The sequence below is a fragment of the Parasteatoda tepidariorum genome, chromosome 8, assembly GCF_043381705.1.
Source record: "Parasteatoda tepidariorum isolate YZ-2023 chromosome 8, CAS_Ptep_4.0, whole genome shotgun sequence".
Classification (NCBI taxonomy): Eukaryota; Metazoa; Arthropoda; class Arachnida; order Araneae; family Theridiidae; genus Parasteatoda; species Parasteatoda tepidariorum.
In genome coordinates this window covers 31,138,573-31,156,917 of record NC_092211.1, presented here as the reverse complement: position 1 = coordinate 31,156,917, position 18,345 = coordinate 31,138,573, and the positions used below count along the sequence as shown (strand labels likewise).

General features: G+C 29.3%; 2 protein-coding genes across 2 annotated transcripts in view; one reads left to right on the top strand and one right to left on the bottom strand.

Moving 5' to 3' along the window:
- The window catches only part of LOC107440379 (uncharacterized), a gene marked incomplete in the record, with an annotated part of 42,662 nt that extends 38,675 nt beyond the window's left edge, over nucleotides 1-3,987 (bottom strand). The window contains 1 exon segment of the mRNA XM_071184575.1: nucleotides 3,698-3,987. Coding sequence (XP_071040676.1) covers nucleotides 3,698-3,874 — 177 coding nt within the window.
- Nucleotides 3,988-4,073: 86 nt separating this feature from the next.
- Nucleotides 4,074-18,132, top strand: LOC122271491 (transcription and mRNA export factor ENY2-1). Its single transcript, XM_043052954.2, has 5 exons — nucleotides 4,074-4,169; nucleotides 7,225-7,274; nucleotides 11,887-11,957; nucleotides 16,116-16,190; nucleotides 17,986-18,132. The coding sequence occupies exons 2-5, from the start codon at nucleotides 7,231-7,233 to the stop codon at nucleotides 18,048-18,050; spliced, it is 255 nt and encodes an 84-aa protein (XP_042908888.1). The 5' UTR covers nucleotides 4,074-4,169; nucleotides 7,225-7,230; the 3' UTR covers nucleotides 18,051-18,132.
- Nucleotides 18,133-18,345: the final 213 nt, after the last annotated feature.

The window sequence follows — 18,345 nt, the reverse complement described above, 5'->3', positions numbered from 1 at the left end:
GTTTTATGTTAGCTTCTTCATTAATCTATAATATGAACACAAAAAATCTATATTAATTAAATCCATTGTTTTCTAGTACGGAATTCAGCTAAATTCCAGCAATTACGATGGACAAATTTGGCCAATCAAAATTCTTCCTTTTAACATGTCGAAAAATGTGGTATGTTTACAAAAATACGGGCTTCTGATTGGCTTAACTGAGCTATCGTAATTGAGAAAATTTAGCTGAATTCCACTCTATTGTCAGCAAAGATATGAATTTTTTGCAGCTATATGACAAAGTTAACAATCAGAAAACTGTATTCAGCATGACGGATATAGAAATGTCAGAAAATCAATAAAATGGACAGAACGATATTTCGTCTAATCATTGGAAGGAGGGGGGACATTTATAGCTAATTTTAGGTTCTAGTCAATTTTCTTGTTATATATCTATAATGAGTTGAAAAATTTAAATTCCTCCATAGTTCTGTTCTTTATATTACTTAAATAGTGGAGCAGAGGGGGGCTCCAATTTGGCTAAGTCTGGCCCTGAGAATAGGAGAAGATATCTGTATGAATAAATCTACAAAAATGTCAGGTTCTTTCTCTTTTGATGTTGCAATAGATAGTTTTGCAAGTGTTAAAGTTCAAGGAAAAAATAGAGTAGTTAATTTTCTTGCCCAAATAACTGAAAGGAAGAGTCAATGTGTGTATTGTTTCTTTCTTAGCACTGTCTGGTAGGAAAAAAAATACAAACTTTCACATATAACTACAAAGATGTAGCATGGGTTCCCACGTCAGATATTATAGCAGTGCTGCCAACTCCACCTTTAAACAACCGAAGTGTCACTTTTGACAGTGATATTTCTGTTTAACTATTTGTTTAATTTGTAAGATGTCCCCTCTATTAAACTTAATAAAAATGTGTTTACAATTTTAAAAGTCTTATAACAATTTATTTGACCTCGAAATGTGATAATTTAAAAAAAAAATACAAATAATGTTTAGGATGGTCCAAATCACGGAATTTAACATAAATAACAGTGTATGTCAAAAATGAGAGATTTAATTTGTCCCCTCTTTTGCAGGTACTTTTAATTAACTTGCAATTTGATTATGAGGCTCTTTTATTATTTTATGCCAATAAAACATTGCACGCTAACCTAGTATGTTCTTGCAGAATTGTTTGTTTTCAAAAATATTTAATACATTTTTTAGAATGAAATACTTGTGTGATTTCCCCTCTGTTACACTTGGAATTTAACTTGTAATAATATTGAGACACTTTATTTAATAACTAAATCAAAAATGTATCTAAACATTGCAGAAAAGATACGGCTTTCGAAAACTTTAAACATCACAAACAGGTAAAATTTAATGAAATAAAAGCTAATTATTTCTAAATTTGCTATCAGCTTTTATTTTTCAATAAATAAAAATGTTGGCACAAATTCTTAGAAAGGTAAATAGGAATTTTAATATTAAATAGCTAAAGCATAAATTATCAATTAAATTGAATTGCATTCTTGAATTTTATTAGTTCATCCATTTATAAATGCAATAGCAGCTTTATTATTGAAAATAGCAATGAGTCAGAAAGACAATTTTTCATATTTAATATATTTTGCAATAAAAATAAACACTTATGAAATAACCAGGGTTGGGGTTTTGGACATCCTAAACTGGTTTTGGACAGGACAAATGGGTTTTACTGTCTTAAAGTGTCCAAAAACTTGAACTTTGGTAAAATGTAAAAATTCTATAGGTGTAACCATTGTACACATAATAATTACATGTATCAATAAATATTTGATATTTTTTATACAATTTACTATAACTTATTAAAAGAAAATAATATAATATAATAGGAAAAGGTTTATAATTTTTGAAGCTCCACAATTCATTGAACAACAAAAGTGAATACCTAATCCTTTAAATATAAATATGCTTTTAATACTGATAAATAATATTTTTGCATAAGGATAAATATGGCAATATTAAAAAATAATAAATTTTTTTAAAAAAAATACTAAATTTGTTTAAAAATTAACCTTTTATTTTTCATAATGTTTTTTTAAAAAATTTTTATAATTTCTGCATTGCAGAATGATAAAAAAGACATCTATTTGAAAAAAAAAATGTTTTTACAGATAAATGTATTAGTTTAAATTGGAATTACAAAATAACTGAAAATGTATGAACAGTTTTGAAGGGTATAACATCAGTTTCAGTTACTGACACATGTATCACCACTATGCTAAGAAAATCGAGCGTGAATGAAATAAAAGTATTCTTGAATAGCACTATAGATAAATAAATCTGCTAATGACTAACAAAACACTTAGTNCGCAATGATTAAACCGGTGTTTCACTGCATCGGAGAGAGCAACGGCGATTTAGCGTTTGTTCTCATGAATAAATCGATTTAGTAGAGTCGAAATGCTCACTCCGGAATTTTGTTGAAGATGAAATGGATAAATCGGTATTACGATGTTGGAGTTAAATCGATATATTGTCTTACATCGGTATAAAGCCCAGTCCTAGCACACATACAATGTCATTGTAAAAAATGGTGAAATTATTAAATGTATAAAATGGCTACTGCCTTTTTGAGTTATTTGTAAACATTTTTTATCCCAAAATGGCAACTAAAAAACGCAAAGTTGATGTAGAGTGACGTGCACTCAATGATGAATTGACTTTATTTTATTTCAGAAGTTTTTACTCGGCCCACCAAACTTTTTTTTCTAGATTTTTGGTCCACGACCCAAAAAGTTTGCCCATCCCTGGTTTAAACCATGGATTAATCCATTCTGTCCTAAACCTTGCCAACCCTGGAAATAACATAAATAAAAAATCTGTTACAAATTGCACATAACTTAAACTGTAGATGAATCAATAATTTGAAAGCAATTAATTAAACTAATGGGGATATTTCCGTAACATGATCTGTCACATCAACTACAATCGATAAGGTGCCAAAAAGATTTTAAACTAAACAACACTGATATCTAGATATAAATACAGCACATTTCTTTATAAGTGATACAAATTAAATTTGGTATCCTTATTTTACAACTTGTTAAACAATCTTTCTGTTTATTTACATAAAAAAATTTCAATTTCTATGTACATATATATAACACAATAAGCTTCAACTAATCTTTTTATATTATTCATTTATCTATATCTTAATTTAATATTCTAAACAAAATGTTCTTTCTCACACTTTAATATTCACATCATTGTCTTTTAATGTACTTTTATTTCAAGTATGCATTAATCTTTTAACGTTTATCCCTCTAACTGACTGCAAGAAGGATAATTTCCCTGGTCCTATTTTAAAGACCAATTATAATTATTAAAATTTTCCTTTTCCCCTAAAAAAAACATTTTTACGTAACATGTAAATGTTTGTAAACGAGTGGTTACGAATTATACCTTTCAAGTTGGTCCCTTTCTGTGATGTATTTTTTAGTTTCTCATGGGCTGCTACCCGGATGTTGCCAAAAGTTCGCTTCGCCACAGATCACGATATGGAAATCTCCTTAAACTAATTATTGCAATTTCTTTTTTGTCTTTGTATTATACTTAAAACATTCAACAACAAAAAAAGACAATCATAATAAAAGTAATTATAGGTAAAGATTCATTTAACGCATTTCAGAAGAACAAAAAAGTGTGTCTCGGCACAACTAAATTAAGGAAGGCTTACAGAAAATCTTTGTTGTACTAGATCTTCATTAATACTTTCGCCAAATATTTCTTTAAGATTAGTAACTAAAATGGAGTATCCTTCCTCGGAAAATTTATATTTCATAATAAAATTAACTCCTGGGATATTAATCCAGCCCAAATCTTTTAAATTAGAATAATTATCGAATTCAGACATGCTTTTCTCCACAAAAATTGCTTAAGGAGATATTTGTTAACTTTTGGCTGGCGTTTGTATTAAATGCGGCATTTAAGGATGGTTGATGTAAACAATAAGCTACCTAAAACCAGTCGGAAGTATAAGTCTTAGTTTTATGACTGTTTAGCCAACAAGCTTTTAGCTTTTTAAGATGATTCGGAAGGCAGAAAAATACGAATCTAGACAGAAATAAGCTAACGGATACGCAAAAAAAAAAAAAAAAAAGCTTGCTCACAAGCATAAAGGTAAACAAGCGAAATCCTTCGCAATTCAGGTAATTTTAATTTTAAATTACTTAAACGTAATATAATGTTTTAAATTATTGTTGTATTAGTACTTTTCCGTTTGCCAGGATTGTATTGCAATTTAAACAAAATAGTTATAAAATAGTATAGTTTGCCGAAAAAATCTTAATGTATTTTCAAGTGAAAACTCAAATTTGTGAAAATTAGCCACTCTTAAGCTGAAAAGTACTAATAAATACAGAAAAATATGTATTTTATTTATTAAAAAATTGACCAAAAAGCTCTGTCTGTATAAATTTCTACTCGTGTGCAGATTTTTCTATAAAATGCTCTTAAAAAGAGAAGTATAAATACTAGAGATTGAATAAAGTATTGTCAATATGCCTTAAATATTATTATAAGTTATCCTCCTAATATTTTTTAAAAAATTACAATAATTCATTTGAAGTTTCTGTTCATTTTATGTTAGGGAAAATTATTCTATGGTAAAAATAAATTTTGTGAAACGTAGTTTTTCTAACTTTTTTTTTTTTTTTTTAAATTTAAGAACATTAATGTTTTATAGAAGATATTCTGACCTTTTTAGAAAGTATTTTGTAATACTCTAAGAGTTCATAATTAAATTTATTTGTTAATCATGTTTCCAAGAGCCAAATATTTATTTTCTTTATTATAATAATAATAGATTTCAAGCTTTAATGCAGTCAATCATCCAATCCAGTTTTCTATGCTTACAATAAGTGCTTACAATAGCTGTGCTTTTAATTTACTGCTGTAAAAAATTCTATTGCTGAAACTCTGCAGAATGTCACATGTTTCAAACTCTTCCCAAAAGAATTCTTGAAATGTTTTGACTCTCGCCTGACTGAATTATTGGAAGTGCCCAGTGCCAGATTAAGCATAAGCGGGGCCCTAGGCCATTCAAATTTTTAGGGCCCTTAGATTAAATTTTTTTTTCTCTTATATTTTTTCTTTATTCAAATATAAAAGTATTTATATAACTTATCATTTATGAAAGCATATTTAAAATAATAATAAATTAAATTTTATTTTATTTTGTTAAATTAGAACTTAAATATAATAATAAAATTTGAAATTTATTAACACTTTACAAAATCAACGCTACTATAAAATTGGTATTCAAAAATCTTTTTTTCTATTCTTGCGATCAATAGACTCATCTATAATGTTATCAAAATTAGTTTCACAGAGAACATCTGATTTAATAAACATCAAACGTAGCATGCCTAATCGTTTTTGAAACACGACGGTTCTTTGTTCTCTCTTGATTCGTTTCATTTTTGAAATCGAGTGCTCCGTAGAACGATTTGTTATCATAAGAGTTAGAAAAATGCTAAGAGCAGTTTCAACATTTGGAAAAACAGATCCAAGTTTGTCTTGAACTATAATAACTGAAATAAATAATAAATAAATATGATTAACATTCTGTAAAAAAATTATCGTATTTTATTAATATATATTTGAAATTGATTTTTTTTTTAAATCATTGTTTTTCTTAATTTTTTAAAATTTATTTTTAAAGAAACCATTTTTAAGGGGGCCCCAGGCCATGCCCTAATAGGTAATCCGCCACTGGAAGTATCCCTGTCACAGAATTTTTTTGAGCTATCTGCTACAAAACTCTCTAGCACTCGTATCTTTCTGCAAGATGCTTTCAATAATAACAATTATGTATTTTACTATTTTAAGTAATAAAAGCGCTGTGTGTTTACAAAAAAAAAAAAAAAACTCATCTAATCATTTTCATTGAATGTGTAGTATTTTTTTACTCTAAGATTATGGGCAATATTTTTTAATTTAGTTGAGGGGAAAAACACACTAATTATTTCCGTTATTGCATTTAGTAAATCATTATCACATTTAAAAAAATAAGTGAAAATCATTAAGTCTTTAGCAGTAATCGTTAACAGACACTTCACAAAATATCTTTCATCAAAATGGACCTTTCACAAATTATTTTAACTTAAAAACCGACCCTTCACAAAATAATTTATCTTTTAATCGGACCCTTCAAAAAAAAGTTTTATCTTCATTATTGTTTTGTTAAAACTTGTGTCAATTTTTTTAAAAAAAATATTAAAAATTTAAGAATTGTTTAAATTTACTGAATGCGTAACACATTAAAAGTAATACATAACTAAGTTGTGTTATTTAAAATATGTCAATTGAAATTATTAAAAATGTAAGTGATTTTGTTTCCATTATTTAGCCTATACTGCGTTGAGCAGTATAGGCTAAATACCAAATATTTGTAGGTTGCATCTCTAATTTAGTAGCAGAAATTGTTGAGCATATTCTTGNAATTGAAATTATTAAAAATGTGAGTGATTTTGTTTCCATTATTCATCCGAAATGAGTATTCTGCGTTCAGCAGCATAGGATAAATACCAAATATTTGTTTTGTTGCATCTCTAATTTCGTAGCAGAAATTGCTGTTTATTTTTGAAAATTTAATTTTTTTTAATTATAATTTTACAGTGTTGAGCATAATCTTGTATCTGTTTGCAATTTAAAAACTCCTTGTTAAGGTTGTTTGCAATAACCGGACCCTATTTTCACAAATTCACGTAAACAGGACCCTGGTTGAAAGAATGTGACTTAATGCTTATTTTATATTCACAAATTAGGAATAGTTTTTTCACAATTTTTTAAAAACAGGACCTTTTACAAAGTGTCTGAACAGACCCCTTATAACGGAACAAAAAGTACTGTTCAAAAGATACCATAATTGATGGTTTAAAATGCCCCATTTTCTTTCCATCAATCATATGTGACATTCAAATAATATTTAGTTCCATAAAAATAAAAAGGATTAAATTATATTATATTACTTAAATAATCATTATTAAATCATTAGCACAACAACATATTGAATATAATTGTTTAGATTAGAATTAATGTTGTTTTGAGGTTTCATTTTTTTTTTTATTCATTTTTTTTTCTAACTAATTTTTTTATAGCAATTTGATTCAACCAGATTCCTTGATGATAGAACAGAAAGCCTATCTTTATTTTCATTTAAATCTAAATTTTTATAACTTTCAATCGCTTTTTTTTTTTTAGGTTGCCATGGTTGAGCATAAAACATTCATTGAACCATCTGATGTTGAAAAGTTAGTAATTGCTATTTTCACTCTTTTCTTTTTTTTGTAAAAAGTGTGTTTTTAAAAACATTGTATTAGTCATGTTTTTTCAGCTTTCTTATTTAAAATTAGCTCTTAAAATTAGTTGTGTTTATCTTTGCAAAGTTTGTTGGCATTTATTGAAATCTATTTCAACATATATCACCCCCCCCCATGGACTGATCGTTAAGACACCAAATCAGCAGTTTATTAAAGTGTCAAGCATTGCTGTTTGCTCTCAGTGTTCAGGTGGATGACCACTTTGATCAGTCTGCGATGGGACCAAGGGTTCTTGTATTGGTCCTTGTTAAATTGTTCTACCGTAAAGTGCTCAACTTCGCGTGTTGGTCATCAGGCTACCGAAGCGGGGATGCCATCCCCTCTGCTAAGATGGCATGTCTTCGGGACATCGTCAGAGATGTATTCCAGTGTCTTTAAATAAACAGTGTCAACTCCTAGTGTGACGTAAATAGACTACAACTATTTAAGTGGTAACAAGTTTCTCATCGCAAAATAAAACTTGTGATTTAAAAAAGCTTTTTTTTTTAATTGACTTTATGTAATTTAAATTTTTCAAGTAACTTGATGACTTTTTTAAGTACAGGTATCGTTTTTTAAGTTCTAGAAATTATGTGTTAATTGTTAAAAATTTTAATAAACTATACTTTTAGTTGAATCCTGTCCTTGTAGTGATGCATCATAATTGGAAAGCAAGTTCTGGTTATGGAGGCAAAATCTGTTAGGTGTGTGTAGTGTGTCTACCACTTCAAAAATATGATTTCAATTCACCAGTATGTAAAACATGTTAACTCAATTCTATGTTGAGAGAATAGTATCCTTGAGCATGTCCGACTCTCATAAGTTTATAAAAAGGGTGTGAGAGGTACTGATTAAGCCGCAGGTGTTTTCTAACGCAAAATATTAGAGGGGGTATAATACCAACGCTGCAGAGTATCCCCCAGTGATACATTTACTTACAAAATAAAGTATGACATTTGAAAGTACAAATATATACAGACAATGTAAATTTAATTTTAAATTATATAATATATTCTTTTATAAATCTGTTTGGGACCCAAGTACTCGCCATTGAAATTTTTTTTAAAAAAATTCCAGATATGAACTGCACGATCCCCCACACCCTTGTAAAGTGGTAAGCAAATAAGTTTTTCTCCCTTACTCACATAAGAATTCTTTTTAAAATAATGTTCCACCAAAATTTTATTATTTTTGCAATTTGGAAGATTACTCCAAGTATAGGGAATTTAATGTCTCGTGTATGTATTGCTCATACTACCCACTCGTTAAAACTGCAAACGGAAATCAAAATCAACACCTTAGTAACCAATTACCAACCTTTTCAGAGTACGTCTGTGCAAAAATTGAAGTTTGAGCAATCTGAAGTAACTTTTCCCTTTTACCATTTTAATTTCAATGCGATAGTTTTTAAACAGGTCAGCTTGTAACTTCATCACTAGGTTAACATTTAAAATTATTATCATAAAAAAAAAGCACTTAAGGTAGGTAGGGACTTTATTTACATCACGCTAGAGCTGCTCAATTGACTATTGGCCAAGGTCTGAGAAACATCTCTTAGGATGATCCAAAGACATGCCATCGCAATTTTGATCGTCTGCAGAGGGGATGGCTCCCTACTTTGGTAGCCTGACGACCTGCGTGGCTATGACTACGGCGACCTGCGAGGAACAGCACTTGAAAGGCTTTAAAAAAATTATGTGTAAAGTTAAAAACGAAACAATTTGGTGGCTGCACTCAGAAGTAAAAACATAGAAACTTTTAACTTTGCATGTACTTTTTACATTTGTTAAAATATAAGAAACATTCAGCTCTATTTTCATTAATTTGTGACTATAAATTTTGATATAAAGTTCACAAAAAAATTTTTGGCTAATTTAATTTGTTAACAAAATGAGTATCTTTATGAACACCACATCGCATTTATATACAAAGATCAAAAAGTAATGAATTCAGGGCTGATAACTACAACAAATATACTTATATATTATGTTATAGCGTATTATATTATGTTATATACAAATATATTATGTTATAGCGGGCATTTTACTGTCTTAAAAACAATGTCCTAAAAATTATCAAGATTTTTTTTTTAACAATCTTTTGTGTTGAAGTCATTTACTTATTGGTGAATCTTCTGATATATTTTGTTCACAATATTTCTTTTTATGTCTAATTATTAATAACTACAAATTATTCTTTAAAAAAAGTTAATTTATATTATGTTATTTGTACTAATATCCATGCGAGTTCTTCAAAACTTGTACTTCTGGCAAACCACCTTCACTCAAATGGTATTTTCACATGTCCTAACCGCCCATTTTTATTGTAGCATTAGTCTTCTTTGTATAACTTATAAAATTCTATCTAGAATTTTATATCTCAGGCTGTTACCATTAATTGACTCGCAAATAGGAAAATATCAATGTGGATTCCATGCTGGAAAATCAACTAAAGATCAGATATTTTGTCTCTGTCAGATTTTAGAGAAATCAATGGAATTGATTGAAACACATCATCTTTTGATAGTATCAATAGAAATTATCTTTTTGAAACAATGAATAATTTTAAAATACCTTCAAAACTCATTAAATTGACGAGACTTACATTGAAAGATACAAAGTGTAAGATCAAGTTTCTGGGGTCTCTGTCAGAAAATTTTGACACATTCGCGGGTGTTCGACAAGGAGATTCTCTCTCCTGTCTTCTTTTTAATATTGCGCTTGAGAGAGTTATTCGTGATTAAACATCAATACCAGTGGTCACCTTTTTAACTAGATCAGTACAACTACTTGCATATGCTGATGATGTTGATATAATTGCTCATTCCCTTCCTGCCCTGAAAGAGGCATTTCTTGCCCTTGAGGTGGCTGCAAGGCAAATGGGCTTGGTCATAAATGTAGAGAAAGCAAAATATATGTTATTCTCAAGAAACAGAGTCCCGGATCCCTATCTTGAATTTTACTTACTTAGGATCAATTATTACCATTGACAACAGAATTACTCCTGAAATAAAAAAACTGACTATCTGGCTAATAGGGCTGTCTATGGGATGAGAAGATTTATTAAATTTAGGTTTCTTTCTAGAAAAGCAAAGTTCTTTATCTACAAAACTCTTGTCTGGCCAGTCTTCTGAAGCTTTGGACAATGACAAAACTGGAGGAAAATTGCATCGCAATATTTGAGAGAAAGATATTGCGGGTAAAACTTTGTGGTGTAAATGAAAACAATAACTGGAGAAGGAGATTTAACTTTGAACTGTACAAGATTTATAAACAACCTGATATTATTAAATACATAAAAATAAATATAATGAATTGGATTGCCCACGTGATTCGAATGAGTGACGACAACACAATAAAAAAGATACTGCTTTTTAGACCCACAAGAAAGCGGGGAAGGCAGCGGTTGAGATGGGCTGACTCGGTGGAGTCTGATTTTCTCGCAATTAATGAAAGGAATTGGAGATCAAAGATAAATTGGAAGTCGTCATGGAGACATCTTCAGAGGAAAGCATTGGCTCACATTGGGCTGTCTGGCCAACTATGATGATGAACTCTATTTTGTGGAAGAAACAAAATCATGGACGTTTGTTGGGATGCACGGCTTTGCGTGGGGTCTCTGAGGTGAAACGATCAGAGCCTGACAAAGGCAGGGGCATACAGGCAGTTTTCCTGGACCCTACATCAGAGGGGGGGGCCCCAAATTGAATTGAAAGTTTAATTTTTGGTTTCCTTCTTTAAAGAACTTTTTTTAAAAAATAAAATATCAGTACAGTGTAAAATCTGTCAGTTTTATGTTAGTTTCTTCATTAAACTATCGTATGAAAGCAAAATATCTATTATATTTCGTAAATCCATGGCATTTTAGTGTGGAATTCAGCTAAATTTTTGCAATTACGATGGACAATAGCATGTATTTTTACATATCGCAAAGTGCGATATGTTTACAAACATACAGGCTTCTGATTGGCTAAAGTGAGCCGTCGTAATTGCGAAAATTTAGCTGAATTCCGCCCAAATGTCAGCAAGGATATGAATTTTTCGCAGCTAGATGACAAAGTTAACAATCAGAAAACTGCATTCGGCATGATGGACATAGAATTGCCAGAAAATCGGTAAAATGGACAAAACGATATTTCGTCTAACCATTGGAGAGACTTTAAAGCTATTTTAGGTTCGACTCAATTTTCTTGTCATATATGCATAATGAGGTCAAAAATTTAAGCACCTCCATAAAGTTCTATTTTTCATTACTGAAGTAGTGATGCTGAGGGGAACCACCAAAGAAGCTTTTGCCCCAATGGATACTGGAGTGTTTGACATTTGCTGGTGGGGCATTGACTCTTTTCTCGTATGGTGTACTTTTTTATTTCTGTTCTTTGTTAATCTTATAGGAGTTTGTTCTTTGCCATTGGAAATAAAATAAAAAAGAACTTCAAAATTTGTACATAAAAAAAACTTATTTAGTAATATATTTATGAAATCAATTTTTCTAGAACTTATTTATTTTTTCACGAACTGCCATCAGCAAGTTTTTAATATTTGTTTAACTCATGTTTATTTAGATTAAAAGAGTTGCTGAAAACTAGATTGACAGAAAGTGGATGGCGAGATGAGATGAAAGCAGTATGCCGTGGTAAGATTCTTGTTCATCTATTTGATTATTGCTATTTCTTAATTTAAATTGAACAACTTGACACTTAACAAAGTCGTTTTCCTCAATTATGTTATTTTCGAGTTGATGAGAGTATTTCTCGTTATAAATTGGAAATTTCTTGGAATAAATTGGAAGTTTATTCATGAAGTTCATTAATGGAGGTTTATTAATGAAGGTTTTATATTCAGGGGTCTGCTTAGAAGAAATTTGGGTCCGTTAACAGACCCTCCACAAAATATCTTCATAAAAACGAACCCTTCACAAAATATTTTAACTTAAAAACGGCCCTTCACAAAATAATTTATCTTTTAATCGGACCCTTCACAAATTTATTTACAGTAGAGTCCCGATTATCCGAGTTAATATGGACCACGACTAACTCAGATAACTGAAAAACTCGGTTAAAACGAAGAATATAAATAAAGAAAGAAAAAGAGTTGGTATAAATGTAATATATTTAAGAAATATAAAATTTATACGAGTATATCACATACAATTCCTATTATTATTAAAAAGGTTACTTGAATAAACTTAAAAAGTATACTTTGCGAGAATTAAAGAGTTTTTACTTAAAAAAAAGTCCTTAATCGTTTTCTGTTTTACATAACTTTGGTGCTTTTCTGCAGCAATGTTTCACCATTTTTTAGGGATAACAAGAAGGCTGGTGTCGCCTCTTTTTGTTGTTTTTGTATTCAGTAGCATTTTTGACAGCTTTATGTTCATCTGGGTGAGAGATTTTTATATGTTGGTTTTCATCGTCACTGTCTTCATCATCTTTGCTAGGTTCATTTTCATTATTGACGATATTAACAATCATTTCATGGGATCAAGATGTTAGATTTTGTTTTCCCGAGTGTTTGGAAGATAAAATTCAGAGTTGTTTTTAGGCGGTATTTTTAAAATAAAAAATAAACTAGAACAAAAAAAATCCTTAAAATATTTGATAGCTCGGTTAAAGCAGAAACTCGGATAACCGGGGCTCGGATTATCGGGACTCTACTGTATCTTCATTATTGTTTTGTTGATCTAATAAACCCTTCCCAGGAAGGGATGAACGAAAGACAGATGTAAACGAACTAAATTTTGTCTTCGGCCGACGCTTCTTCCTTTATTCGTTCGAAATGAATATTCTGCATTTAGCAGTATAGGCTAAATACCAAATATTTGCATGTTGCATCGCTAATTTAGTAGCTGCAATNTATGTATTCAGTAGCATTTTTGACAGCTTTAAGTTCATCTGTGTGAGAGATTTTTATATGTTGATTTTCATCGTCACTGTCTTCATCATCTTTGCTAGGTTCATTTTCATTATTGACAATATTAACAATCATTTCATGGGATCAAGATGTTAGATTTTGTTTTCCCGAGTGTTCGGAAGATAAAATTCAGATTTATTTTTAGGCGGTATTTTTAAAATAAAAAATAAACTAGAACAAAAAAAATCCTTAAAATATTTGATAGCTCGGTTAAAGCGGAAACTCGGATAACCGGGGTTCGGATTATCGGGACTCTACTGTATCTTCATTATTGTTTTGTTAATCTAATAAACCCTTCCCAGGAAGGGGGGAAAGAAAGATGTAAACGAACTAAATTTTGTCTTCGGCCGACACTTCTTCCTATATTCGTCCGAAATGAATAGTCTGCATTCAGCAGTATAGGCTAAATACCAAATATTTGCATGTTGCATCGCTAATTTAGTTGCTGCAATTATTGTTGATTTTTTAAAATTTTATTTTTTTAATTATGATTTTACAGTGTTGAGCATAATCTTGTATGTCTTTACAATTTGAAAAAGTTTTTTTACAATAACGGAACCTATTTGCACAAATTCACAAAAACGAACCCTGGTTGAAAGAATGTGACTTAACCTTTTTTTATATTCACAAATTACGAGTAATTTTTTCACATTTTTACAAAAACGGACCTTTCACAAAATGTCTGGACAGACCCCTGGTACTTATTTGTTAATGCTAAACATATAACAACGACCTCAACCCTCTGAGCGTTGAGCCAGCAGGCGATTTTGTACTGAAATTTCCCTACAATGCATTACTCTTTCCCATTTCGCATTTACATTACATTTTGACAATTACTTCCGCTTTACATGAATTTTTAATTTTTTTTTATATAGAATTTTTTTTTTCTCCTGCAGCTGACATTTTCGAAAAAACTGGAACAAATGGTTAAAAGAAAATTAAAAATTGCTAGTTCTCACCGAAATATTTTCGTATTGGAGATGATATATTTATTAGAATGTTGCGCTAAGAGGTAGAACAAGGCAGGTTTCAGGTCACTAGACTGTACCTAATTATTATTTACTGAGACATATTCCTGAAGTCCTAGCATTCAAGTGACACAAAATTGTTGTGCACCTTAATAAATATTAAGAAAAATCTTGCAAAGTAAATCTGTAAAAATGTATTGTTTTAGGGAAAGAGGGAAATTTTAATAATTGTAATAGGTCTTTAAAATAGGTTCAGGGAAAAGATCCTTCTTGCAGTCAGTTAGAGGGATAAACGTTAAAATTTTAATTAATGCATACTTGAAATAAAAATACATTTAAAGACGTGATGTGTATATTAAAGTGTGAGAAAAAGCATTTCGTTTAGAATATTAAATTATGATATTGATAAAGGAATAATATAAAAAGATTAGTTGAAGCTTTTTATTATATATATATACAAATTGAAATTTTTTTTTAGGTAAATAAACAGAAGGATTGTGTAACAAGTTATAAAATAAGGATACCATATTAAATTTGTGTCACCTATAAAGGAATGTGCTGTATTTATATTTAGATATCAGTGTTGTTAATTTAATGTATTTTTAATTGGAGTATAAATTTTTTTATTTTGATAGTTACTTTTAAAAAATTTATAAAGTTTTTTTTTTTTTTTTTTGTATTAACTACGACATGAAAGTAATATATATTTCTTAAAAAAACACGAAATTTCATAATTTTGAATTTATACACATAATTTTTAAAAAGTTTAAAATTTCACTGTCACTTTTTCTTCTTTTTTTCCATAGTATTATTTCATTTACGATAATTAATCAAGAGCTTCATTAAAAGTTTTTTTTTTTTTGATATCTAGTCTACTCCTAGTTTGAAATAATTGATTTCTACTATTTAACTTTAAAATAAAGTTTGCTAAAACATCAATTTTTTTTTTAAAAAAAAAATAGAGGAATATTTGACAAGAAATAAGTTAGCTGAATTATATAAACATTCCCTAAAATTTTACACATTAGGAATAAAAAAAAATGCCTTTACTGCAATACAAATAAGAATAAAACATGTTCTATCACATTTTAAAGCCTTATTAAATCTAAAGCTTATGGATGGTGTGCTCTGCAAGCTCTTGAGTGCCTATATTTCCGGGTTACTATTTTTAGTGTTATTTAAAGCTATTTGGCCAATTTATTTGATTTGTTTTATTTAAATTGGATTTTTATTATCCTTTAAAAAACAAGGTTGCCACTCCACAGGGAATTACCTAAATAACAGGGAAAATGCAGGGAATTTCGATTCTTTCTTAACAAACTGGAGAAAAACAGGAATTTTTTTTTCTTATTTTCGTCTTTCAAAAAATGGTGACCACTCAATGCGCATTCTATGGGATATTTAAGGATGATATTTCAGCTATACTAAACTATAGCATTATTTGTTTTAAGTAAGTTAAGCTGTTTTTTTAAGTTTTTCTAACAATTGAAACTAGTATAGTTAACCTGATATAGCTCAGACAAGAGCACAGTGATTGTGTGTTTCCTCTTAATATACTGTGTATATCATACGTGCGGAGAAAACGCAGCGAATTTTTTTTTTCCTAATATGAGTGGCAACCCTGAGAAAGATGTTTTAAGAAGCTTAAAATCACCGAACCTTGGTCATAACACATTCTTTTTATTTCTTTTGTATTTTTTCTTTTTGAAATCTCATATCTGTAAATGAGATGCTTTTATAATTTTTACAATTGGGAAGTTTCGTTTCATGATATTTGTATATTATGCGCTAATATATTTTTTAATCTATGGTTCTTCATCCTATGCTGGAAATTATAGTTCTGTGTTATTTTTGGTTAGTTAAAAATATTACATATTGTGACACCTCGAGTCATTTCAATATTTTTATTTCAGATATCATTCGTGAAAAAGGTGTTGAAAATGTCACTGTTGAAAGTCTAGTGAAAGAAATGACACCTAAAGGCAGAGGTGAACAACATTCTTTTAAAAAATTTTATTTTTTCAAACTCCTTTATTACGAAACATGATTTAACAGGATCTTGAGTATATTGTGGAATTCTTTTTTTTAAAAAAGTGGTTTAATGTAGAGATGTAGAAGGCGCTGTGACAGAATCATGGCAACATTGTCACAGAACGTTAAAGAGCTCTTGCAGAAAGATTTTTTCATTTGGGAAGCGAAGAAGTTTTTTTTTTTTTTTACCTGCAGAATTTTTCGAAATATTTTTTTTTCTGCAGAACTTTTTTCCCCTTTCTGCAGAATTATATTTAAAAAAATGCATTTTTCACATAGCGGAGGTGGAATAAATCCTCATGATTTTTTCTTCTACTTTTAAGAATAAAAAAATTCTGCAATGACTGGCTTTAGCTAGAATTTCAGATTGATATTATAAAAAGTAACTTTCAAATAGGAAAAATTTAAAAAGGTTTAACTTTACAAATATTTTTTAGAACAGGAGAATATTGCCAATAATATTAGAATATGTATTCTTTTATATTAAGATTTAAAAAAAAAAAACATTTGTTCTATTCCATACACAAGGTTTTTTTTGTAAACACAAGTGCTTCTGTTGCTTTAAATTTGTGACATTTATTTCTGCTACTATTAAAAATGCTTTTTCAAAAAGGTATTAGTACTAGAGAGAATTGTTGCAGAAAACTAGAAAAAACTGCCACAGGGGTAGCCGGTCCAAAAAAATTTTCCTCAGTTATTCAGCCAATTCTAAATATCTTGGATTAGGTAATTAGAGTTAATAACCAGGTATTTAAATCTGTTTGCTATGCCCGGTAATAAAAATTTGACTATAACAAAGAAAATAATTTCAAAAAACTTTTTGTTAAAACTTCATTCCTTTGAAAGAGTTTATAAAGTAACCTTTATTTCAAATTGTTTAAAAAAATGTGTCAATAAGCATTGAAATGTAAAAACGTTTTCTCTTATTGTGTTTCTTTTATTCCTGTTCTTGATATCCGAGATTGTTGCAGAATATCGTATCTGTATGTCAACAAGACAAATAAAAGACGAAGTTTCTATAGTAATAAATTTATTTTAGAACATTTTAAACTGGTAGACGTACTCTCACAAGCAGAGTGACAAAAGAAAGAATACCAAGTAATCGGCTTCAACAGAAGCTTAAATACTACCATTTAATGGATGAAGTCATGATCCACGCTTGAACTACCAACAGCAAATGAAAAGGAACCGACAGAGCCCTGCAGACCATGACGTTATGTGTATGTATCGTCGTCTTAAACGACGGACAAAGATCAAAACTTCATACACTTTTTTTATGTTATTTTACAATCGATCAAAAATCAAAAACCTTTTTAGCATTTATTTATCCAGTTCTTTGTTAATGTTGTAAGAGTTTGCCATTGGAATTATAAAAAAAAATATTCACACAATTCAAAAATCAAACAGCACTGCTATATGTACTTGTTAAATTTATGTTATAGAATTCGCAATAAATTTCTGTGGTTAAACAGCTAAAAAGAGTCATTTTTGTATCTAGCCTACTTATAAAAGAACTGTATCAATTTCGTTTTATTTTTGAAAATTTTAATTGCAAATTACTTTAAATTCAAAACTTGACCACATTCACCTCTATAATATCTATCACGGGGGTCATTGTAGCTTCATGAAACTTTAGCTGGAAAAAATATGTGTTTTTGTTCTCTATCTGAAATGAAAAACTAAAAAAAATTACAAGTATTATTTTTTATTTATAGTACTTTAATTTTGAATCATCAATATTATTTTTTTCAGAGCTTGTGTCAGATTCCATAAAGCGGGAGCTACTGCAGAAAATCCGAGGATCCTGTGTAAGATGATGTATTCTCAACCTATGTTTAAGTAAAATTATTTTATGTACATAACGAATGTCATAATTAAAGTGCTGCTTCTTGGTCATGATATGTTTGTATTTGCTTTAGTGAGGGTTAAAACCAGGGTTCGTTGATTTAAATCAGCTTGATTTAAATCACAATTTAAATCATGATTTAAATCAAATGATTTTTTTTAAAAAATCATTGATTTAAATCAACTGATTTTTTTAATGTATATATTGATTTTAAAAGTTAAAAAACAGTGTTTTAAATTATTGATACTTTTATTGTTTTCTTTTCT

What these genes read in the sequence shown, in the direction of transcription:
- LOC122271491 (XM_043052954.2), top strand. Translation starts at nt 7,231, where the DNA reads ATGGTTGAGCATAAAACATTCATTGAACCATCTGATGTTGAAAA. An exon ending in GAACCATCTGATGTTGAAAA is followed by an intron (nt 7,275 to 11,886) that starts GTTAGTAATTGC and finishes ATGTTTATTTAG; the next exon opens with ATTAAAAGAGTTGCTGAAAA. An exon ending in AATGACACCTAAAGGCAGAG is followed by an intron (nt 16,191 to 17,985) that starts GTGAACAACATT and finishes TATTTTTTTCAG; the next exon opens with AGCTTGTGTCAGATTCCATA.